Raw genomic sequence first — 25,106 nt, 5'->3', positions numbered from 1 at the left:
ATTGGTTTGAACAAAAAATCCTGAGATATTTCTCAAACTATCTTCTTTTATGTTCCAGTTTCTTAAGCCGCTGTAGCCTAAACGTTTATGTATATACATTTTATGTTGAATCAAATAAAATATTTCTTCCCAAAGCTACTTTTGTTTTGTAATGTCAACCTAATGTTTTTTCTCATTTAACACAATAATGGCTTTAAATGATCTTTTAGGGTTTTTTTCACAGCCAAATTTAATTTGTGACCAATTAAATTAATTAATCGCCACATCATGTAATTAATTACATTAAAAATTTTTATCGATTGACAGCCCTAATTGTAATGTAAATGTTACATATGTAAAAATGAAATAACATTCATGATCAAATCTGATTGTTGATATGGTATGATATCGCTATCACTGCATTTTTTGTATCACCCTGTTTTAGACTGAGTGGACTCAGCTGAGAGCTGATTTGCCTGGAGCGATTTTTGTTGGAAAGTCTGTATTTTATATTTATTTTCTTTCACGATTGGAGGCAGCTATGTAATTTCATCTGCAGCGAGGAGCGTTTTTTCCGCCAGTTTACTCTCGCGCAGTGATCGCTCGGAGCACGGGTTTCTCTCACTAGTGACAGAATGGAAAACCGGAGTGGATTTATTTATTGTCGAGTGAATACACCAAAATCTCTGTTGCTCCTCTGCTCAATATCAACTACTTGTTAGTAGTTACAGAACGGTGTATAAAATCAATATCACACTCCCAATCATGATGTGATGAGTATGTTTCTGGTGTGATATAAATTCCAAGTACTCAAGGATGGATTATGGCCCAATGGGACAAGTTCTTCGTTTCTCCCATTACAGAGGCCTACAGTGCCCAAAGTACTTGTAAGTGCCCTCCAGGTTGTCTCTTTTTCATAAGTAGTCTGCTCGTTCTTGTATTTGCAACTTTATTTTTCATATTTGGGAAGTACTTTTTCGTTATTTGGGTAGTAGGGCTTATATCTTGCAACAATCCATTTTTAGATGATAGATGCTGCCCGTTGATGATTGTGTTATATTGAGCAAGAATGTTATGTTATGATAAAACCAATTTTAATAATCTACCTTTTGGTAAAATAAACAGTAAGATACAAAAATCTGTGTACAATGAAAACTAAATTTTAAATTCCAACTTGCAAGACACTTTATATATAACAAAGAACTGTATTTTTTTTTATTGAAATAAATACTGGCTTATTACAATTAAACTCCAAAACTTGATAGTACTTAATAATACAAATGTAAACATTGCCCTCACAGGTACAATTAATTATACAAGTTAAAGTTACTTTGATAAGTTTTCTTCAAAACAAAACAAAACAGCAATTTTATGTATTCTTGTCTGGCTCATTTTAGAGGTGTAGTTCCCAGGTGACCTTTTCTGTTTCAATTCAAAACAAAATCAAAGCTGTATTTTAGCTGCAGTGATACACAACTACACACAGCATATGAACTCAAATGAACCCATTTTAAGCTAACAGTATGCATTATTTACATTCTTTGTGCGTTACTGTTCTTTTGAAGCTTGAGAAAGCTTTAGTTCACAATTCAAGTGCTTGCATTTCTTAACTGTTTACATTTATACTATTTTGTTTAATGTAGAGCTTCTTTAAAGTAGCTTATAAAATAAATAAATCTTAGTTACTAACATACAAATATATATAAAACGCAGGCACATTTGTACATAGCTAGTAGACATTGCTATGGCTTATGGGTGTGAAATTGATAGAGGGAAGACAAGACAAGACAAAAGAAGATAGAGAAGGTTTCATTTGGTACATTTCTTCAGCAGGCCTGAAGCGATGGTCTTTACTGCTCTCATGGTCTCTGTGCAAGTTGGGTTAATCAGGGCTTCTGGCAGCAGGAAGCCGAAGTAGCCCGTATCACGCAACTCAAAGGCAAAGGCGTATGGTATCCCGTTCTTGTAGGCCCAGTCTATTGAGCTACCAGAACTCATATCTGCAATTTAAAGAAACGCATTACATCACATCTGGACATCTGACTGTTGTTGATATAGAAATAGTCATGATGAGTCAGACAACAGACTGGCATCTATCTGAGAGGGCATACAGAGAGCTGATGACTCATACATGCAGTAGCTATATGTCATCGATTGAAGAAAAGGCCGAATTGCCTGACTTACAAAGTGTGGTGGAGGCAGGGCCGTATCTGTATCTCACTCCATAAGCTGAGTATAGAGCGCTCACTGCATTCTGAGCTGCTGATTCCTGAGGGGGAAGAGCAGAGGTTCAAATGTGCTTCAAGTATTGGTCCAGTCGATCATTAAGGATGCTTGGAGATAAGTGTAGTCAAAAGATTGTGTGGGCTAACAGCCATCCAGTCGATATATGTGTAAACTGCACTGAGGCAAGCCCGAAAAATTATATCTCAGCTATTCCATATTCTTAATGAGGAGTTTAATGTTTTGCCCTCTGGCAGATTATATTGAGCTCTATCTTTTTAAAGGCTGAATCACTCCAGGGTGCAAATTATTTTGCAGTGTTTACTACGGAATCCTATATAAAGATGTGTGAAGACATTGTTCTAAATGAAATACAGTATTTTTTCTATCTATCTATCTATCTATCTATCTATCTATCTATCTATCTATCTATCCGTCCAGCCAGCCAGCCATCCATCCATCCATCCATTCATTCATCTAGCTATCGGTCTGTCTGTCTGTAAGTCTGTCTGTCTCCCAACATTTAAAACTGAAAAAATGGTTAAAAACAGGCACTTGCTATATATACTCGCAAAAAAGAATCACACTTGATTTTGAATGATCAAAATGGACACCATAGGAATATGAAAATACAGAGCAATAATTTGGGGTACATTCTACAAGTCAGCTATGAAGTTGTAGTCTTTGATAATATCTAAATAATATAGATCCAAATGCAAAACCTATTAAAAGTAATTGTGTCTGAAAATACTATAAGCAACTAGGGAATACACAGTCATATGTATTTTTATATAGGTGTTATAAAGGCACCTACTGGCTACACCACATTATTACATGTACATATTTTCTTTATTTCTCCCACCAGATGGCACCAATTAATTGCAAATTAATTGAAAATAAGATTAAATGTATTTTTCTAATATTTGTATTGACTTTAGAGGTGAATATTGTGTAGTACCATGAAATCCCCTCAAAATACAAAATATTGAAGAACAAATATTATGGAAACAAAATTTCACATTCACATTTCACATTCATTTCAAAATATTATGCTTAATACCTTCGGTGTGTTTTGATTGCTGTATGTGAGGAATACCAGAGGGTTCAAGTAATGATAAAACTGTTTGTAATGTTTAGACAGGTTCAAACTGTTTTTTTAATACTATTTCGAATGATCCATTAAACGAACCAGCTCATAAGAGTCATACGTTCATCTATTAGACTACCTTGGTTGTACTGTATGTGTTTGATACACTAAATTTACTGAAAATTGGACTACATTGCTCATGCTGTATGTTTTTGATTTGGTAAAAGTAACTTCTTCATTGGAATAATTTGCTTGTAAATTGGACTACAATGGTTGAACTGTTAATTTTGCATGCAGGTTTTGAGGACATCTAAATAGAAAGTTGCATTTTCTTGACATTAGTTTTCTTATATTCAATTCAGACAGCTCACATTCAAAATATGGTCAAAATATGAGTATACATCTAAAGTTTTTCATCTACTCCAAAATAATAAATGGATTATTTACATTCTTTGGGCATTAAATAATTACTCAATGATCCCCACCTAAATGGACAAATTGAAGATGAACTGTCTGAAGGCAGAAATCACTCACCACACAGTTGAAGTTTGGTATAGTGGCATATTTGTAGGAATACGGATAGAGGAGCATCTGAGCATAGGCATGAATAGAGATGTAGGCTTTGACACGTTTCTTGTGTTTGCGTAGAAACTTGGCAACAGCTTTGACCTCAGGCTCGGACTCAGGGAAGGGACCGCAGTACGTGTCATCGCAGGGGTGCAGGGATGCCCCCTCATCTATCAGAGACAGCAAAGACAGCAGGTGTAAAAAAAAAATCGTATAGCTTTCTTTGTAATCATTTCATCTTTGCCTTTTCTGCTCTGAGTCTGTGGTCGTACACGACTAATACTTTCCTTCCATGACATTTTGCTGACTCATGGTCATTCTTTGTGTATTTTCTATCTCAATGTCAGGTATTATCTACCAGAGCATTAAGAGTGAACATTTTTAGACAGGCATTATTCCTGTGTCCTTCAAAAGCATATAAGAACTCGATTGAAAAGTTTGTATACTTTAAGTTGTAAAGTTGCCAAACTTTAAGTTGGCTTGAAAAAGCCTAGCCAGAAAGTTTTAAAAAGTTTTAAAAGCTTGCAGTCTGAAAGTTTTCAGCTTGAAGTAGTTTGAAATTTAAAATAGTTTTAAAGATTAAAGTATGAATGTTTTCAACCAATACAGTCTATCAGAAAAACAGATAGGTATAAAACATATTGCTAGGGTACCTGGGGCGGTTGCTAGGCTGTTTCTAGCATGACTAGCATGTTAGTAGCATGGTGTTAACATTTTGTTAGCATGATTAGCAAGTTGCTAGCATGTTTCTAACATGATTAGCATGTTACTAGCATGTTGTTAGCATGATTGGCATGTTACTAGCATGGTGTTAGCATTTTGTTGGCATGATTAGCAAGTTAATAGCATATTGCTAGCATGATTCTAGCATGATTAGCATGTTACGAACATGATGCTAGCATGTTTCTAGCATGTTTAACAAGTTGCTTTCTATGCTAATCCAACTAAAACCAGCTAAAACCAGTTGATTCAGTAAAAAACAGCTAAAGATCAGCTGAAAACCAGCTAAGACCAGCCTGACCTGCTAAAAAAAAGTGTCCAAAACCACTTTAAAACCAGCTTGAGAAACCAGCCAAAGCAGCCAATCAGCTTAGGCTGGTTTTAGCAGTTTTTTTTTCAGTAGGGAGTTGTTAAGCTTTGCTATAGCAATAGAAAGCTTAAATAAGTTTTGACCCCCTCAATGAAAGTCTATGGGATTTTAGGTGGTTTTGATAGTCTGGTTTATGAAAACCGTAAGCCGGATCAGTTAGAAAAGATATAGCAACCCGAGTCAGACCAGTCTGAAGGTATGGGCCGAGTTTGGTGGTTGCAGCTTTAAAGGTCTAGGAGGAGATACACTTTAAAATTTGGTCTCAGAAGAAGAAGAAGAAGAAGATAAGTGGATAATAAGCAAACTCAACCCTGCTGAACCTATACAACTCTAGAAGCTGGTTAGTTCTGGTTTAGTGCTGATTTAGCTAAAAGACCAGCAAAGATATTCTGTTTGACAGCAAATGTTTGATGGTATACTGTTTGGTTTTAATACTTTATCTTTAACTAAAATGTTATTTTCAATGCCATTAGATAAAATTTGATGCCATATTAGAGTAAAATTGACAAAAACTAATGAATATAACATAACAAAATACTGACTACATTTAAAAGATGTTTTGTCAAAAGACAAAAATATGATTAAACAAAACAAAAACTGTAAAATAAGTAAATACAAATAAATTATTATTTTTACAGATTTTTATTAGTGTACACTTAAAATTTCAAAAGTGGCACAGAATTGCTTTTGAAGTGGCATTTAGGTATCGTTACACAGACTGTTTAATGCTGCTCAGAGGTGGCATGAATGCATTTACACAGCAATTGCACCTTTCTACAGTAGTTTGATACTGAGATGGATCAGAGCAGGCATAATTTAGGCCCAATCCCAATTCTATTTTATACCCCTTCCCCTACCCCTCCTTTTATTAATAACAGTTTAAATACTGAATCGCTTCTATTTTCCAAGCAACTAGAGGATAAAATCGCTGTTTTTGAAGTAAACTCACTCTAAAAAGAGAAACGCACAGACGCGCACACACGCAACTTTCATCTCTCTCGCTCTCTCTCTCTCGAATTAGCAATATTTCAGAAAAGGGTTTTAGCGATTTATAATTATTGGGGGTACTAGCCCTCCTCAATGTCTATGGTGGTTATTATCGCCCTGAACAGACATGAAAATAGCCTATGTTGTGGCACTGTCGTGCAGTCAGTAATGATATGACGTTAGCAAACTTCTTTGAGTAACATGACCGTAAATATGAACTCACGATTGAATGTAACATAAAACAAATGATTACTTTTCGTTAAAATCTTTATTAATGCCAAAAATGCTTACATTTATGTGTCTTTTTGTTCGCTCGGGCAGCCATGTTGCTGCTGAAGCCGGTTTATGCTGAGATAATTCATACCCCTTCGTTTAAAGTGTGGTCCCGAACAATCTTCGTTTGAAGGGCTATCTGGCACTTCCCCTTACCCCATCCCTCCAACCAAAAGAGAATCGAGACACCCCTACCCCTTCACGTGAATGCGCAAAACGGAGGGGAAAGGGGAAGGGCTAAGGGATAGAATTGGGATTGGGCCTTAGTCTGGCTTTATGTGGCATTGTGCCTTTACACAATTTTTTAAGCAGGCACAGAGCAACCTTAAAGACGGCTTAAGTTTAGCTGGTTAAGCCTTGTGAGGACAGCATCTTTCACTATAGTAACTAGTAACTCACATGAAGAGATTTTTTGTTAGTGCTACAGTAGTGATAAATGCATTTATCCACAGCTTTAGAGTGTATCTGTAATGCAAGAAGACCGTCGTTAAAAATGTAGCCACACACACAAACATAGATTCTAACATCTTAATTTCCTTATGTATTACATAAAGAAATTCAAATACAAGATTGTCTTTGTAAATATTTAATTCTGTTGCTAAATTTTTAATCTGTGTGTCAGGCATCTTCATTGGCTGCTTAAGTTGTGTCTACATATTCTGGAATGGTTGTTTATTTTCTATATGAACACCAGGGCTCTTCGGTTTGGAAGAGGAGCTATTTGATTTCTCTGAATTACAACTTACCACACCATTTGACTTTCCAATTTCGGTTGGCATCCACTCCCCGACAATGATACTTTGGAATCTTTGACCGAGTTTTCCGCCAAAAGCGATCCTAAGAGAGAGAGAAACTTCAGATATTTTCCTTCATTATGCCTGGCGGCCTAATATACCTTACAGAGCTGCAAACAATTAATTTCAGCGAGCTATGCAGTGAGATCTAGACATATGACAAACAGATAGAAGATACCGTCTCCCAGCTGTAATGGTAACCATCCACGTTGAAGACAGGCATAATGTAGAAATTGAGCTGATTCATCAGTCGTCTCATGCTGGAGTCGTGTTGATAGGAGTTCAGCGCCTGCATTCACAGTGAACGGAATTGTGCCAGACTTCAAGAGATGCAGGAAATGTGTGTCTCGTTTTCCCCACAGATAAACTTCAATAGAGCAAAATATTCTCTCTACAAGGACACAGCAATGTGTGTTCAGTTTCTCTAATCAAAAGGCATAAATAGCCCACTTTCCATGAAATAGATATAGACTTGCTTCTTGAGAACAGTACAGCAGTTCTGTCAAGCAGGGGTGCCGCTAGCAATTTTGGGCCCGTCGGTGTGGAAGAACTTGACTCGTCTGAACACCTCTGCTGTGACTTTAAATGCAGATCTTGAGCCAAAAACTCATGGCCAAACACCAATGACTTGTACATATGGGTGCAGTCATTTTAGACACTTCCAAACCTGTTGCAACAGGGATGGAAATACAATTTTTAAATACATTAATTATGTTTCCATCTTTGTTGCCACAGTTTTGGAAGTGCCTTTTTCTGTTCTAAAGAATGGGGTGTCCCAATACATTTGTCCATATGTATGTACAAGTCATTGGTGTTCGGTGATGAGTTTTTGGCTAAAGGTCTGCATTTAAAGTCACACCAGAGGTGTTGAGCTGGGATTAGGACTTGGCTTTGTGCAGACCAGTCAAGTTTCTGGTTGCCATGACAACCTCACGCGCTTCCTGCTGCTGCTCTATGTAATCAGAGTATGAATTTGTATATTTTCTATAGCAAAACTACAATTTGTTTAAAAGTGCGACTGACCAAATCGTCCGGTTCATTTTGCCCCCCCTCGAACTCGATGACATCTCTAATTTGACAGTTTACCATCCTGTCCCCCCTCGTGACTCTAGGCTACGTAGGACGGGATGAAACCATGCAGTGAATGGGGGGAGATAATTTAGCTGGAAATGCAGAAATGAGCCGTAATTTTGTTTTATTTGTAACTATTTGGTAGATACATTTATAATTTCTATTACATTACTACTACTACTGTTACTTACTACTAATAAAACAGATCTCTGGGGGCCCCAAAAGTGCGTGGGCCCTTAGAATCGTCCTAACTCCCCCCCCCCCCCTCAGCGGCGCCCCTGAGCATTCTATTAATTGACATTAATATTCATTATTACTATATCAAGAGCAATAATCAACAATAATGGTTTTTGTCAGAACACTGCAGTCATAGCTCCTGTTTTTAAACGTAAACCCCCCCCCCCCCCCCCCTTAGCGGCGCCCCTGCTGTCAAGTTTGCTTCATTTTGAAAATGAAGGTTGAGATCAGTATTTTTTAAAAAGAAATTAATACATTTATTCAGCAAGGATGCATTAAATTGATCAAAGGTGGCAGTAAAGACACTTATAAAGGTAAGAGATTTAAAAAATATATCACAGTTTCCACAAAATATTAAGCAGCACAGCTGTTTTCAACACTGATAATAATAAGAATGTTTCTTGAGCAGCAAATCAATGTATTAGAATGATTTCTGAAGAATCATGTGACACTGAAGACTGGAGTAATGATGCTGAAAATTCAGCTTTGCCATCATAGGAATAAATTACTTTTTAAACATATATTATGATGGATTTTAAATGGTAATAATAATATTTCTCAATATTACAGTTTTGACTGTATTTTTGATCAAATAAACAAGCATGCAACCTTGGTGAGCATAAGAAACTTTCAAAAAAAAAAAAAAAAAAGATCTTTCTAACCCAAACTTTCGAACAGCAGTGCAATAGGTCATCTGGGTATTCTATGTCAAAAATATATACATACTGCTGCAGCAATAGTTGTATGCTATTTTTTGTGTCTATGTAAGTTAGTATACTGACAATGATGATTCACTCACTGCATAATATTGCATTGGTTTAATTTAAAATGCATACGAAAGATACAGTGTTACTATGTGTAATGTCTAATTGAGCACAGCAGAAAGAGAAAAATGATGAGAGATGGTGGCTTGAGGGGAACTATTGAACTGTAATAGCATTTATGGCAGGGTCAGTCTGCTTTAGGTCTGTGTCACACTGTAGGTCTGCCTCATAGTGGTATACTGAAGGTATTGCAACAGACCTGGTACTAATGTCCCTCTCTCTCTCTCTCTTTTGAGCTCTATCTCATTCTATATTTGTCTCACTCAGTGTTAGCTGCTGATCTGAGAGCAGTTTATTTGTGTAGAAAACCACACCCAGATCAGCATAAAAGGACATCACTTAACTAAAGGCACTCTTTGATATTAGTTAATGTGCTGATGTATTATACAGATTAATGTTGGAGGAATTTAGAGACTCGCTGAATGAAACGGTCCCAAAATACACTAACTCACTCACAAATAAACAAAACACTAAAAACCTTCAATATTGCCAGGCAAAAAAAAAAAAAGTGCACTTCCATAATGTACTTAAAGTGTTTTATTTTCACACACTATTTTTGTACTTGTACTAAAAATGAATCTTTAATACTTCTTAAGGTAATCTTAAAGGGGTCATATGATGCGATTTCAATTTTTACTTTCTCTTTGGAGTGTTACAAGCTCTTGGTGCATAAAGAAGATCTGTAAAGTTGCAAAGACTAAAGTCTCAAATCCAAAGAGATATTCTTTATAAAAGTTAAGAGTCAACCACGCCTACCTAAAACGGCTCGTTCTAACACGCCCCCACACGCATTAACACATTTCATTACACCAAATACACAAAATAATGTTCTTGTTAGCAGCATCATATGACCCCTTTAAGAAGTACTAAAGAATAATTGTTAGTATATTAAGTACAAAATTAGTGCGTGAAAAATAGAGCACTTAAAGTCAATTATGGAAGTGCATTTTTTTTCGACCTGAGTGTAAGAATGATCTGATTCTTGTCCAAAAGTCTGAGACCACATTCAAAATTTGGGATTCAAAATCAAATCTTAACCTGAAAAAAACCCACACACATTTACACACAAACTTTTTTTTAGTGCTGTCAAACGATTAACCGCGATTAATTGCATCCAAAATAAAAAAATTGTTTACATAATATATGTGCGTGTACTGTGTATATTTATCATGTATATATAAATACACACACATACAGTATATATTTTACAAATATTTACATATAATTACATGTATATATTTATATTCATATAATTTATATTATATATGAATATATTTCATATATAAACAACATATTTTTCTTAAATATATACATGCATGTGTGTGTATTTATATATACATAATAAATATACACAGTACACATACATATATTATGTCAACAAAAACTTTTATTTTGGATGCGATTAATCGGGATTAATCGTTTGACAGCACTGATTATGATATATTAAAATATATTCAAAAATTTTCAATAGTGGTCTCAGTCTTTCGGATTCCACCATATGCTGCATAACCATTTTGTTGTTTTTGCTTTGCAGTGATTTAAATATCAGCATGAAGTGAACAATGACAAACAGAAGGAATAACACAGTACACACCTCTTTCACAAACCATTGGCAGAAAGCTGGACCAATCCATTCTCTTGCATGCACTCCACAGTCTATCCACACTGCCTTCTTAAAGGGACGTGTTCTCTTTCCTAACTGACAGGAGAGGGGCAGAGAACACTGTTTAGTAAGTCCACATATGTGTGTGTGTTTTACAGAGTGCTTATAAATTTAAGCATCTTTCCCATCAGTCTTTACCTGGAGCACATAGAGGGGCCGTCCTTCATAGGACTGACCAATAGAAAACAGCTCCACCAGGTGTGGGTGTGTCCGGTTCATCTCAAACATCCAACTCTGGATCTGTCGATAAGGGTGAAAAGATTTTGACCCATATTCTCCAGATTAACATGCAGCTTGTATTCATTCAAAACTTTGTGCACATTTATTTATACACATTTAATTTTGCAGGTCTGTCCTACTTTTGACCACAACTGTATATACACACAAAACCTGTAGCATTGGAAGGTTTTCTTGTAGAGAAATGTTTGTCTTGTCTTGACTTGATTATCTTAATATGTTAAAGCTAAGCTCAAGATTTGAAATATTAACTGATGCATTCTTTACAGATGTTTTTTTTATAAGAGTACTAGAGGATTTATAGGATTTATATCCATAAAACTGAATGTAATCCAGCCCTCGTCTGCTCTGAAGGTTTTCCCATTCATCATCTTGTCATGGGACTAAATCACAGAGCTGAAGTTGTATCTGCGTGCTCATTTAAAGTTGGCACTCGGTCTGAGGGAGAAGACCTGTGAGTAAAGGTTTAATGATGGGTTAGGATGGCAACTGAAGAAAACCTCCCAAAATCAGTTTTTCTTGCTCACGGGCCACAACTGAATACAAATGCACTTCTCAATCAAAAGCTGTTAGTTAGCCTGCGAAAGTCAAGCTTCTGTTGAGAAAGATGGCAGACAGAGAAAAAAAAATCTATTTGATCTCGGTCTTCTTCCGACTGCACACCGTCACACAACTCCAACCTCTTCATTAAGTTTGTGGATGACGCGACTGTAGTGGGTCTCATTAGCAACAGAGATGAAATAAGCTCTTTTTGCACTACAAATCATTATATCTGCACTGTTGTTTACTTCACTGGTTTGCACTCTATCTGCCGTGTGCTGCTTTATATATATATTTTTTTTAATATTTTTTTTTTTTTACATTTTACCTTATTTGTATATTTGTATAGTTGTATTTTATATTTAATCTGTATATCTGTATTTATATTCTACTGTTAGTGTTATCTGTATGCACCAAGGGTCAGAGAGTAACGCAATTTCAATTCTCTGTGTGTATGTGCTGTACATGTGGAAGAATTGACAATAAAGCAGACTTGACTTGACTTGACTTGACTTCTTCATCTCTCTACATAAAAATTACCATGTATATGAATTTTCATCCATGCACTCACATCTTCCAAAAGATGGTACACTTCATAGTCATACTGGAATTCTGATCTGCGCTTCCTGGAGGTTTGGTGTCCGATCTGTTTCTCAATTTCGGTTTGGAGATTGGAAATGAGCACCCTGTGGAGACAGTCAAGGAAGGAATGTTGAAAGCACATGCACTGTGTATCTAACTGTTTAATGGCAATTTTCAGGGTTACTCGGATGCTTATAGACATTCAGCAATTTCTGCATGACACCAGAGCTATAGAAAGCATATTTTAATATTTTGTTTGTATATTTAGTAAATTTGTACTATAGTTTATTATGTAGCATATTTACTGTACTTATTTATTTTCACTCCATTAATGCAGTTTATTTATTTAAAAAATGCTGCGTTAAAAAAACCCAGTGCTGGGCGAAATATGGACAAACCCAGCGACTGGGTTGTTTTGACCCAGCGGTTGAGTTAATTGTTTAACCCAAACCTCTTGTTAGTTTTATTTAACTCAACTATTGCTTAAAAATGACTATATTTCTTGCTTAAAATGAACCCAAAATAGGTTGGAAATGAACATGTATTATATGTTCAATAAATTAATTTGTATTAATAAGTTGAATGAATAATAATGAAATAATATATTTTTTAAATTGCTTATTAATAAATGTTCACCTTTTGATTATTGCTGATGCCTCTAGTAATTATGTGTCTGATTTTACAACCTATTTTGGGTTCATTTTAAGCCAGCGATATAGTAATTTTTAAACAACAGTTGAGTTAAATAAAACTACCCAGAAGGTTGGGTTAAACATTTAACCCAGCATTTTGATGCAAAGTGCTTTGCACCAGGGTCATGATCATGAAGTTGTTTATTCATTTTTATTTATTTATTTTTTATTAGAATTTTTACACAAATAACAATGAGAAAAATTGAAGTGTTTTCTTCTTCCTTATTAAAGTTAGGTAGACTCGATATCACCAACATTATTGTTATTTATTTTTTTGGCTAAGTATATGGAGGAAGGAATGAAAATGCCACAATTTATCTATCTGAGCTGTCAAAACCAAAGCAAGCAAAGAAGGAGGTTTTTAAACTAAACTAGAGTAAACAAAGCACTAGACAGATACATTTCTCTTTCTCAACCTGTCCCATTACCCAGAATCCTCTGAGGTATCACTTCTGCATGTAAATATGCTCAGATATATCAGCCATGAGAAGGAGAAGAGGTATAGAAGAAAAGGCCTCCCTGGGGAAAGGGATGACAATGAAAGTGCTTCTGGCTGCGGCGTGTGAGATAAGCTTCATTGTTGCTGTTGATCTGGATGATTGATGGAGCGAGCGGCTGAAAGACTACTCTGAATCGAGCTTTCATTTCTGGATCCTTCGGCACACGCAAATCAAAGTCTGAAGAATCCGAGTAGAACTCAAATGTGTGTCCCCCAGAAACTGATGTTTCACCCGCAGGAGTACAAGAGAGAAGTTCACTCTAATATAAGTCCCAAGGGAGGAAAAGGTGACTCACTCATAGTGGATGTGCGCTTGGCGAAGACGTCTTCTTAGCCATTGCGTCTTGTTCCGTCCCACATGAACGTCTACTGGGCTGTTCTCTTGAATCATATATGCACTGTTGGGCTTCCAAAGGTCCACCTGCAGAACATCATTGAAGTCAATCAAGCAGGAATGTTGTTCCTATTCTGTCATCATTTACTCACCCTCATGTTATTCTGTCCCTGTATGACTTTCTTTCTGCTGTAGAAATATCTTTCTCAAACATCACTGACATAGTCATATCTCAGGTGTTCATATTCAGTTTTGGTAGACCAGGTTTGATGCCATTGGTTTTCATGTGTGTTATAACTGATCATGACACAATGAATACTGAATATGTAAAAATGTGAGTGAAATCTGATTATAAGGAATTTAAGAGGAGCAGGGTTCAATGTTTTTGCTGAATAGTTATTAAAAATAGCTATTAAATTAATGCAAGTACAGCTTAGAAAATCTGATCTGGGACAAATTTGAGAAATGTTTGAGAAATTAGTTCACATCTCTTTTGGTTGCTTGAGTTGTGAGATTATACTGGTGTATTTTTGCTTGGGAAAAACACCTGAGAAGTAGGAAACATCTGAATTTGCGCGGAAGAAAGAAAGTCCAACATCCAATTTTTACTATTCAACCTGATCTCATTAGAATACTTATTTGTCAATTTGATGTGAATTTGTATGATTTGATTTGTACAAAAATGTGCATTTATTTTATTTATTTATTTATTAATTTTCATTAGAAAAACAAAGCATGAAGGTCCACAGTTAAACTTAGCTTATAAAGCAGATTACACAAAACATACAAAATGAAATTCAATGAATTCATATTATCAATTCACCTCCAATTCGCCAAAATGTAAAATTGTTACAAACTGCCATGAGAGTGTTCTGAACTTCTGCTTTGGTCACACTTTATTTTAAGGTCCAATTCTCACCATTAACAAACCATTAACTACGACATTTGCCTCAATAAACTCCAAATTTGCTGCCCATTAATAGTTAATAAGGTAGTTGTTAAGTTTAGGTATTGGTAACCACAGAATATGTGGTTTTATAAGTAGGCCTACTAATAAACAGCCAATATTGTTAATAATAGGCGTGCTAATAAGCAACTTAATAGTGAGAATTGGTCCCTATACTAAAGTCTTACCTAGCTATATTCCACACACAATTTCAATTTAAACATAGGAACATCTTTATAATGTTCATAACATTTCAGAACATATGGTTTCTAATTGGTTTATAATGTTCAGTACGTCTCGGTTACATATGTAACCCTCATTCCCTGAAGGAGGGAACGGAGACGTCACGTCGGTGACCGACGAATTGGGATCTCGCTTAGAGAGACCAATCTACTTCGAGTGTAAACTAAACGAGCCAATGCACATTGGCATGCGATGATTGCATCCAGCTGCCGCTGATCACAGCGCAAGCATAAAATGGTAGCCGGTGCAACGCATACCAGGTTTTCGCTGAGGAGCCGAGCCGGTGACCCGGCCGCTCGGCGGTGGTACAGCAGCCGTGGTGAAGGGACGTGACGTCTCCGTTCCCTCCTTCAGGGAACGAGGGTTACATATGTAACCGAGACGTTACCTTTCAGTAGGTCACTCTCGACGTCACGTCGGTGACCGACATATTGGGATCCCTACCAAAGCGCCATGGATGCTGCCCCTTCCAGTGTCCTGTGCGTGCCGCCTGCACCCCTTTTTGGTGTAGGCCGGGGCTCGCAACAAGAAGGCCAGTCACTGTTGTCGTAGCAGTATCCACTCAGTGAGATTGGATAACACTGGGAAAACGTACCCGTTCTACTTGGAACAGGAACGTTGCGGAAGCACCATCCTTCCCGAAGGAGGTTTAGGAAGCACTTACACATATAAACGACCGTTTAGGTGCATATGGAAGATTAGAGGTGATTATAACACTCTTGGAAATGGCAGAAGTCTGCCGGGGAAACACGGGCTCTGAGGCTATACTGTGGACTTTACACATATGGGATCCACTTAGGTCTCTACATATGGAACCCAGCCCTCTACCGCTTCTCACGGATCGAGTGAGGGCCTGGCGCCGGACGTTCCGCCACGTCTGGCTGCCGAGGGGATGGAGGAGCTCGACAGGGTCTACAGTACGGACACTCTGGAGCAGTTTTAGCAAGCCGACACTAACCGGGGCCTCTCAGTGCTTTTACCCATTTGAGGTGAGAACACAGGAGGATACCGGCTCCACACGAAGGCTATAGAAGCTAGCGAACGTGTTGGGGGTCGCCCAGCCCGCAGCTCTACAGATATCTCCCAGCGAGGCGCCATGAGCCAGCGCCCAGGGGGATGCAACATTTCTAGTAGAGTGAGCTCGCAACCTGAACGGGCAGGGCACACCCTGTGCCTGATAAGCCCAGGGTGATGGCATTCACTATCCAGTGGGCCATCCTCAGCTTAGAGATGGCATTCCCCTTCTGCCGGCCTACATGGCAGACAAAGAGCTGGTCTGAGGTCCTGAAGCTTTGTGTCCGGTTTACGTAGCATCTCAAAGCATGGATGGGACAAAGCAAAACTAGGGCTGGGTCTACCTCCTCCGGGGGCAGCGCTTGCAGGCTCACCACCTGATCCCCGAAGGGAGTAGTGGGAACCTTGGGCACATAGCCGGGGCTTGATGGAGGCCAGTGCAAGCAGGAGCAGAATCTTCATTGATAAAAACTTCAGCTCAACTGTCTGCAAAGGCTCGAATGGGCCCTGCAGTAGTGCTCTGAGCACTGGAGACAGGTCCCAAGAGGGTATAGAGGGGGGCCGTGGAGGATTTAACCTTCTCGCCCCCTTAAGTAACCTGATGACCAGGTCATGCTTCCCCACCGACTTCCCTTCCACGGGGTTGTGGTTGGCAGCAGTCGCAGCCACGTAGACTTTAAGGGTGGAGGGAGACAGCCTTTGCTCCAACCCTTGCTGCAGAAAGGACAGCACGACTCTGATCGGGCATTTCCGGGGATCCTCTCGATGAGAAGAACACCACTCGAAGAACAGGTTCCACTTCAAGGTGTAAGCGTGTCTCATAACGGTGCTCTCGCCGAAGTGATGGTGTCAACTACCTCCTGGGGTAGGTCACCTAGAACCTCCGCCTCCTGTCCAGGGACCAGACATGAAGTTTCCAGAGGTCTGGACGCGGGTGCCACAGGGTGCCCCATCCCTTAGTCAGTAGATCCTTCCTCAGAGGAATCTGCCAAGGAGGGGCTGTCTCGAGGAGCATCAGTTCCGGGAACCAGGTCCGAGTGGGCCAATAAGGCGCCACGAGCAGGACCTGCTCCTCATCCTCCCTGATCTTGCACAGTGTCTGTGTGAGAAGGCTCACTGAGAGAAACGCATACTTGCGAAGGCACCGCGGCCAGCTGTGTGCCAGTGCGTCCGTGCCGAGTGTTCCTTCGGTCAGGTAGTAAAACAACTGGCAGTGAGAAGTCTCTGGAAACGCAAACAGGTCCACCTGAGCGGCTCCGAAACGTCTCCAAATCAGCTGGACCGTCTGGGGATGAAGTCTCCATTCCCCGGGAAGCGCAGCTCGTGATAGCTCGTCGGCTGCCCGTTGTGCAAGCCCGGAATGTGAATGGCACGAAGCGACCTCAGATACTTCTGACTCCAGAGGAGGAGGTGGCGGGCGAGTTGCGACATGATCAACTGATCACAACTGATCCTGAGACTGAGCTACTGAGCCAATTGTTGAGATATTTGAGAACGCGAACGCCCTTGTTCCCCTGAGAGAACTCTTCACAAGAGTTGCCTCCGCAACTTTCGTGAAGACACGGGGTGACCAGGGACAGCCCGAAGGGCAGAACCTTGTACTGATATGCTCGACCCTCGAACGCGAACCGAAGGAATGGCCTGTGTCGCGGAAGGATCGAAACATGAAAGTACGCGTCCTTCAGGTCGATCGCTGCAAACCAATCTCAGTGACGGATGCACCCGAAGATGCGGTTCTGCGTGAGCATCTTGAACGGAAGCTTGTGAAGGGCCCGGTTCAAGACGCGCAGATCCAAGATTGGTCTTAACCCACCGCCTTTCTTGGGTACAATGAAGTAAGGGCTGTAAAACCCCGACCTCATATCGGCTGGAGGGACCGGCTCTATCGCATCCTTTGCCAGTAAGACTGCGATCTCTGCACGCAAGACAGGGGCATCTGCCACCTTCACTGAAGTGAAGTGGATGCCCCTGAACTTGGGAGGACACCGGGCGAACTGAATCGCATAGCCGAGTCTGATGGTGCGAAGGAGCCAACGAGACGGACTGCGGAGCGCTAGCCAAGCTCCCAGATACCGTACAAGTGGCACCAAAGGAACCACCAACGTACCCGTGGTGGGGCAGTGTGGGGGAATGCAGGGACCCGGCCCGGGCATCTCGTTGCCGGTCCGAAGTGGGGTCAGCGTGTGTGCAACATTTACCTGCGTATGGGCAGAGGGTGCATGAGTAGTACGTTTGATCGCACTCTCGAACCGCCCACAGGTGCTCACTGGCGAGAGAGGAGGGTGAGTGTGATCCGAGACTGGCCCGTCCACAACTCCCCGTCCCCTCTGGGGACCCAGAGATAGAAGAAACTGCTCTTTTGTCGAGGTTTTGGGTACCACTGACCATGAAGTCAGTGGCGGGGAAAAAAGAAACAAAAGATTCTCTGCCCGGCCCTCCTCCGGGGGAGGGAGTGGTGCGTGCACCCTCTCCCGAAGAGCAGCTCCCTCCATCTCTGGGTCGCCCGTCTCAGGGCCTCTTGCTCTTCTGCTTGCCACCAGGTTTGGCGGGGGCATGGACGGGCGGGGTGGCTGCCCTACGACCGGCTCCATGGTGCTGCTTTGCTGGAGGCTGCTGCATTTGCTTCGCGAGAGCGGGGGTGGCGGCTGCCCTCGGTGACGAGCAGACTGATGCGGCGGCCGGGTGGAGGCAGCAGCTGCATGCCGGGGCAGGACGTGTTTGATGGCCTCGGTCTGCTTCTGTGCGGCGGAGAACTGCTGGGCTACATTCTCCACTGTGTCGCCGAAGAGGCCAGTCTGGGACACGGGGGCATTCAGGAATTGCATCTTATCGGTCTCCCTCATGTCGGCCAGACACAGCCAGAGATGGCGTTCCTGGTCCACCATAGTGGACATCGCATGGCCCAGAGACCGCGCAGTGACCTTTGTCACCCGTAGCATGAGGTCATTAGCGGTGCGAAGCTCTTTAAGAACTTCTGGGTCATGCCCACCCTCGTGCAGGTTCTTCACTCGAGCCCAACCCTCTCGGCAGCCCAGGCAAGCATAGCCACCATTTCCGGATCCGGCATTGCTGGCCGCCCAGTAGGCGGCAGCACTGCCGGATCATCATCTCCAGAAAGGTCTGGCTCACCCTCCGATGCAACGATCGACATCCGATCGTCGGGGGGAGCGCCAAAGGATACAAGTGGTACCCCACGAGAGGGTCCAGCCTGTTCCTTGGGCAGCTCCACTGGCTGCGAAGTGCCGGTGGAAGGAGGAGCCCTCGGAGGTTGGTTCCTCGGAGGGGAATTCCTCACCCTCACCGTGAGACCAGTCCAGCTACTGCCAGAAGTAGCGCTCCTCCAGCGGCCGCCAGGGGGAGCCCTAGATTAGAGGTCTGCATTCCTGCGGCTCTCCCGCGGGAACCACGGGACCTGACCAGATTTCTTGTGATGCAGGATTAAATTCCCAAATAAAATGCGGTAGCGGTCGGTCGGTACAGACTGCACTCAGGACTGTTATGCACGCATGAACCAGCGCTTTCTGAGTCACGCATTTTATTTGCGAGGTCTGTGTGCAGCATGTGAATAACGATGCTCAGAGCAGGGTGTAGCCTACCGGTGGTAAATACGGTCCTCAGACAGAACAGGCAGGTTGTCGATGAGTGACAGAGCAGAATAAGGTTGGAGCAAAGTGTGGCTGCGCTGTCCTTGAAGGACGTTCAACTCGGTTTTGTTTATATTTTGCTTAGCTTATCATTTTAGATGACAGATGTCGTAGTCTATTTATTTATTTATTTTTCTCTGCAACACTTTTCCTACTGTGTACAGCAAAATGTTAAACAAATTTAGTATTTTGACAAGACGAATAAAAATAGCTAGGCTATTTCTGTACAACCTACATTTTTATTTTTTTTTCTCTGTGACACTTTTTCCTATTGTTTTAAATGTTAAATGAATTGTATCCTGACAAGACAAATAAAAATAAGAAATACATTTTTGTACAACATTTTTATTTTCTCTGTGACACTTTTTTCCCCTACTGTGTTGGCAGCAGTTGCTGTCAATAACTTCAAGACTCTTGTCAAGACGAATTATATACAATTTTGTGCAGACTACACTTTTATTTGTTAGCCCATCTCGCTTTCTTTCAGTAGGGGAAATTTAAATGTGAGATTCTGGAAACGAGATCTAAATTTAGCGGGAACGGTCGGACAAAAAATGATTCTAAGCGGACAGCGGGTGAACAAAGAGTGAATATATAGCGGGAGCGGGTGGGAGTGGAATATAACCTTGCGGGAGCGGGACTAAAAAAAACAGTCCCGCACAGACCTCTACCCGAGATCTAGGCAGAGGCACGGGCACCCCGCCCCTTTGCAGGAAACGGAGTCTGGTCCGCAACTCCGCGATGGTCATTTTCCCACAATGAGAGCATGACTCGTCCACAAAGGCCACCTCAGTGTGCTTAACGCCCAGGCACGTGAGGTAGCGATCGTGACCATCACCTGGCGCCAGGTAACGAATCAGAAATGCACGGGTGAAAAGGCATCTTTAAAAAGACGCGTGAATGCTCTTTTAGAATTTGCTCTTTTAATGTGCTGAAGCGCACAGGGGAGATGACCGCCTGCAACACAAACAGGTGATAGTGCAGCCTGATGTGTGCAACCCACTCGACACGGGAAAAAAACCACCACCCCTGAAGTGCCGTTCTGCCAACACGAGAGCTTCTAAAGAGAACGTTGAACTCGTTGAGTTTTTTTAGAAGCAGATATCAGGAGCAGAACGATATGACCGCTTGGCTCTGAAGCGAAAAGCTGGTATACGTTGCACCGGCTGCCTTTTTTCTGCTCATGCTGTGATCAGCGGCAGCTGGATGCAATCATTGCATGCCAATGTGCTTTGGCTCGTTTAGTTTACACTCTAAGTAGTTTGATCTCTCTAATGCCGAGTTCACACTGCACGATTTTAGCCCGATTTTTCACTCGCCGACAGATTTTGCGAATTCGCAGACAAATGCCTGAAATCAGAGGCAAATCGGTGCTCGTTCACGCGAGTGACAATCACGCAGTGTGAATTATCAAAGACGCGATCTGAGAGAATCGCCAACGCGTCGCTGATGCCCGTGAAATATTTGGCATGCTAAATATCTGGAGCTGTCGGCGATTCACAATCCTGCTGTGTGAAATCAGTTCTGACTGAAAAACACATCGGCGATGACCTACAGCCAATGAGAAAGCATGATACAGGGCAGCGGGAAGTTCGGGGAGGAGTTATATGAAACGTAGTTTGCGGACCAGTGTTGCCAAATCCACGATTGCCGGCGGTTGTTTTTCATGTCAGCAGGTTGAAGCGACCCCAATAACGTGATATTTAGGCCCTGGAATGTGAATTGTACCAGGAGAACCCCGCCAAAATAAAATTTATTTTACCCCCCCAACGCGATTTTTACTGGGGGACCCCCTCGAAAGCAATTGGGCTATTTTCAGGCTAGTTTTGAGTAGTAATTGGGTGGGTTTTGTAGCGAAAACCTGGCAACCCTGCACCAGACAGAGTTATCGGTGATTCTCCCTATTGTAAAGTCATGCAGTGTGTAACTTCCTGTCGTTGTTCCATCGTGCAGTGTGAACACAGCAAACAACTGAATGCTACCCCAAATAGTCGTTCAGTGTGAAACCAACAGTGATGCGACATCTTTGAAAATCGTGCAGCGTGAACTCGGCATAAGCGAGATCCCAATTCGTCGGTCAGCGACGTGACGTCGAGAGTGACCGACTGAAAGGGAACATATGTTCTATTTAGCCACAAACTAAATAAATTAATTTGTTCATGGTTAATATGTCTAGGACACAAATTAAATCCAAAACAATGAGAAATTAACAGATAAAGCAATCTTTGCAAAGAAATCAGGTCCTTGAAATTCAAGCAGTTTATTACACGTTGTAAGATCTTTGAACCAGAGTTGAGATTACAGATAAAGCTTTTCCCAGTGCTGTACGATCTGTAGATCAGAGACATGCTGACTCAGCCCATTCACAGAGAGCTTGAAACAGAGCTTCAGCGTTGATCACAGCGTTTGACTGAAATGATCTATGTCTGTGTGTGGATCCACAAAACCACTTTAGATTGCCAACATATGCCGGAGATACCAGTCCCTGAAGCATAACCTCAGATTTGCATCATCAGCCTCCTCTGTTCGCCTGCCAAGTCACTACGCTGTTGACTTTGGCTACAACAACAGGCCCATTTAATAAGACAAACAATAGAACTATTCAAATGGCCCACCTTAACACCAGCAACAGAGTAGATCACAGGCTATATTTCCTATAGACCTTATTTCTAGACCTGAAATGGTGCACTGAACACAGTTCTGAATTATATTGGCTTATAATATATATTTGCATTTCAAATTATATGCCTTGTGTTAAACACAACCGTTTAATTTGCGAGTCTTGTTTAAAAGCAGGGATATCTGTCATAGAATAGTTCCACTCTGTATGCAGAAAAACCCCTCAGTGCTGTGCTGCATTCCTAACAGATGCTCACAAACCTGGCAGTTGAAACAGATTTGACACTTTGTTTTGATGTGTGTGACTGCTGTGTTCTTGAAGCAGATTTTGCATGCACAAAGAAAGCATGAGATTGAGATGATGAACATGTCTTCTAAATAAAGCAGGGGATTAAAAAAGAAAACACCCGACTATACAAGCGGTAGGAATGTTAGTGAGAGTGATGATTGCCAGCAGTTTCTAAATCGGTGGAAAAGATTAAATATGGTAAAATGTGTTAAATGAAGCTGAGAGTATTGCTCATAAGGGATGGGAACTTGATGGCCGTTTGAATTCTAAGGATGCAGATATATATTTTAATTTATAAAGACCAATTTATACTATGAAAATGTTTATATACTGTATAAAAGTATGATATGACGACATCGGGTCTGTACATCCACGTATATCTGCGTTGTTATTCAGAGAGACCTTTGTACTCTTTCGTTGTATATGATGAAACATTGAAGATGAAATATAAATTTATTCTGAATGTATTTATAATCAGTGTTGCATGGGAAAAGTTACTTTTCAAAGTAATGCATTACAATATTGCGTTACTCCATAAAAAGTAACTAAGTGCGTTACTTAAAGTAATGCATTGTAACTTTTGTGTTAACCTTTGTCACCTGAGCTGGGCTTGCTTATTCATTTTTAATAACAAAAAACCCAAAGTTATATTTTTGGCAACTGTAAAAGACTTTTCACACCAAAAGTGAAATTAATAAGCCTCGGGCTGAAGGAAGGGTCCGTGTAACCCTTTGCAGTTCTTTGTTCAATTCGCACCATCAAAATGAACCAAATGAAAAGTTGGCTTCAAACTTTCATTTTCATTTTCTTTGGAGCAATTTACAAACGGATAATTGTCTCTCATTTTAATTTTCAATTTTACGTGTTTGGGTTGCTGCGCCTGAATCTGATTTTTGAACTAACATAAAAAATTACTCTTACTTCTGATTTTCCACTTCTCTGTTTTGCGCTCCTGGTTGGACCGTACCAGCGGGGGGAGCGGGGGTGGGGATGTGGATGTATTTACCCAGAGCGCTGTATGTATAGGCCCTATGCCTATGCATTGGCACGTCTGACCATGCAATAATTTATCATCAGACCTCCATTACCTGTGTGACTGCATGTTAACAACCACAGATTTTCTGGAAGATTTGTGAGTGGAGTGTGCTTGATGATTACGAAAGTGTAATCCGCAGGTTAGTAGAGGAGCTGGGATACACATGCAAACAAGTTCAAGAGGTCCTACAGCAGCAATATGGACTCGGGAGAGGCTCCAGTATTTCCTCCATTTCTAAATTCTGCGCATCGAGGAACATTCATCACCCTTTGCAGTTCTTTGTTCAACATTCATCGTTTTGATTACGCACGGCTAGGGAGAGATGGTGCGGATGCAGTCGTTCGACCTGTTTGCGGCTCTGTGTACGGTAGAAAGATGATGACTGGGATGTTGAGAGCTTCGGGATACAGGTTGGGCAGGGGCGGCGCCAGAGAATTTTGAACGCAGGTGCTGAGGGTGTGCTAGATCTTTGACACGGGGAGCTGGGCAATTCAGGGCTCCAGACTCATTATTCCCACTGGTCGCTCTTTTGCGACTAACTTTCTCAGTGGGTCGCACGAGCACATGTTTTTTGTTTTTGTTTTGTTTTTGCTACAGCGTGGGATTAATCAGTGCATGCTGATGAACTTTTATCATAGTTTATAGTTATATGAAAACGAAAGTGGTCAACATTCAACCCGTTCTTTTTCCTCTTTTGCTGTTATAAACAGCCCCCGCCCACACACACACACACAACACCACCAACATGTTCACCTTCTCTGGTTTAAGAAGCGGTCTTTTACTTTACTTTAGCGTGAAAACCATCCATTGTTTCCTCAATATTCGCGTCCTCAGAGCCGGCGCCAGCGCAGCACTGATGAGGGGGCGGCTGAGGTAACGAAAGGGGGCGATGACGTAGCACAAAGTTAAAAAAAAAACAACAACAAAAAAACATATGTGGCCCATTCATGTATTTGTCAGACCGTAACCAAACCTGCTGGCTACTATTAGAATACTGGGTTCACACAGATAGTGTTTTGGTCGCGAGACAGGTCAGTGGAAGTTTTTTTTTTTTTTTTTAAACCACAAGGTCTAGACTCTAGAGACGTGTTTTTAGAAGCTGAATTTCTTTTAACTATTATGCGCGACAAGCTGTTATAAAGACCTGAGACGAGCGCAGCATTCAAACACAAATTCAAAGAAGTCCGTAGCGCATTTAGTTTGAAATACAATGGAAAAGTACCGCAGTGGAATGCGTTCTGAGTGAATGACCCTACTAAAAGGAACTTAGCAAATACAGATGGCAGAGTAGCTATTGAATAAAATAAAAATCACATAGGCAACAAATTCCAAAATCTGACATCCAGGAAATAAATGTCTTAAGCAGCAGTTTTACCACAAATACAGACACAAGTGATACCACCACAACTACCAGACATACTTAATTGTGTCTGCTTTACAATGAAACACAAGCTTATTGCGACCGATTCCCAGACATAACACATTCATTGCGACCCATTTAATGGATGCATCATTTTGCATCAAGTTAGAACATCTTGAACAGCAACAAACAATAACAATACAGCGAAATAATCAACTGACTTTGACCATCTAGCCCACTATTTTTTTTTTACTCCCCTTTAGAACAACCAAATAA

General features: G+C 40.9%; 1 protein-coding gene across 1 annotated transcript in view; it reads right to left on the bottom strand.

Annotated features, from left to right (window-relative positions):
* Positions 1-1,663: 1,663 nt before the first annotated feature.
* LOC107686690 (carboxypeptidase A6-like) overlaps positions 1,664-25,106 on the bottom strand; it is a 34,740-nt gene continuing 11,297 nt past the window's right edge. The window contains exons 3-11 of the mRNA XM_016483784.1: positions 13,642-13,766; positions 12,144-12,258; positions 10,934-11,035; positions 10,727-10,831; positions 7,179-7,289; positions 6,953-7,043; positions 3,824-4,026; positions 2,164-2,248; positions 1,664-1,979 (exon numbers count right to left, since the gene is read on the bottom strand). Coding sequence (XP_016339270.1) covers positions 1,789-1,979; positions 2,164-2,248; positions 3,824-4,026; positions 6,953-7,043; positions 7,179-7,289; positions 10,727-10,831; positions 10,934-11,035; positions 12,144-12,258; positions 13,642-13,766 — 1,128 coding nt within the window. The 3' untranslated portion in view covers positions 1,664-1,788. The remainder of the gene's footprint in view (positions 1,980-2,163; positions 2,249-3,823; positions 4,027-6,952; positions 7,044-7,178; positions 7,290-10,726; positions 10,832-10,933; positions 11,036-12,143; positions 12,259-13,641; positions 13,767-25,106) is intronic.

Source organism: Sinocyclocheilus anshuiensis, unplaced genomic scaffold, assembly GCF_001515605.1.
Source record: "Sinocyclocheilus anshuiensis isolate Anshui unplaced genomic scaffold, SAMN03320099.WGS_v1.1 scaffold990, whole genome shotgun sequence".
Taxonomy (NCBI): domain Eukaryota; kingdom Metazoa; phylum Chordata; class Actinopteri; order Cypriniformes; family Cyprinidae; genus Sinocyclocheilus; species Sinocyclocheilus anshuiensis.
Note: the sequence above shows the minus strand (reverse complement) of the source record. Positions and strands in the feature narration are given on the sequence as shown.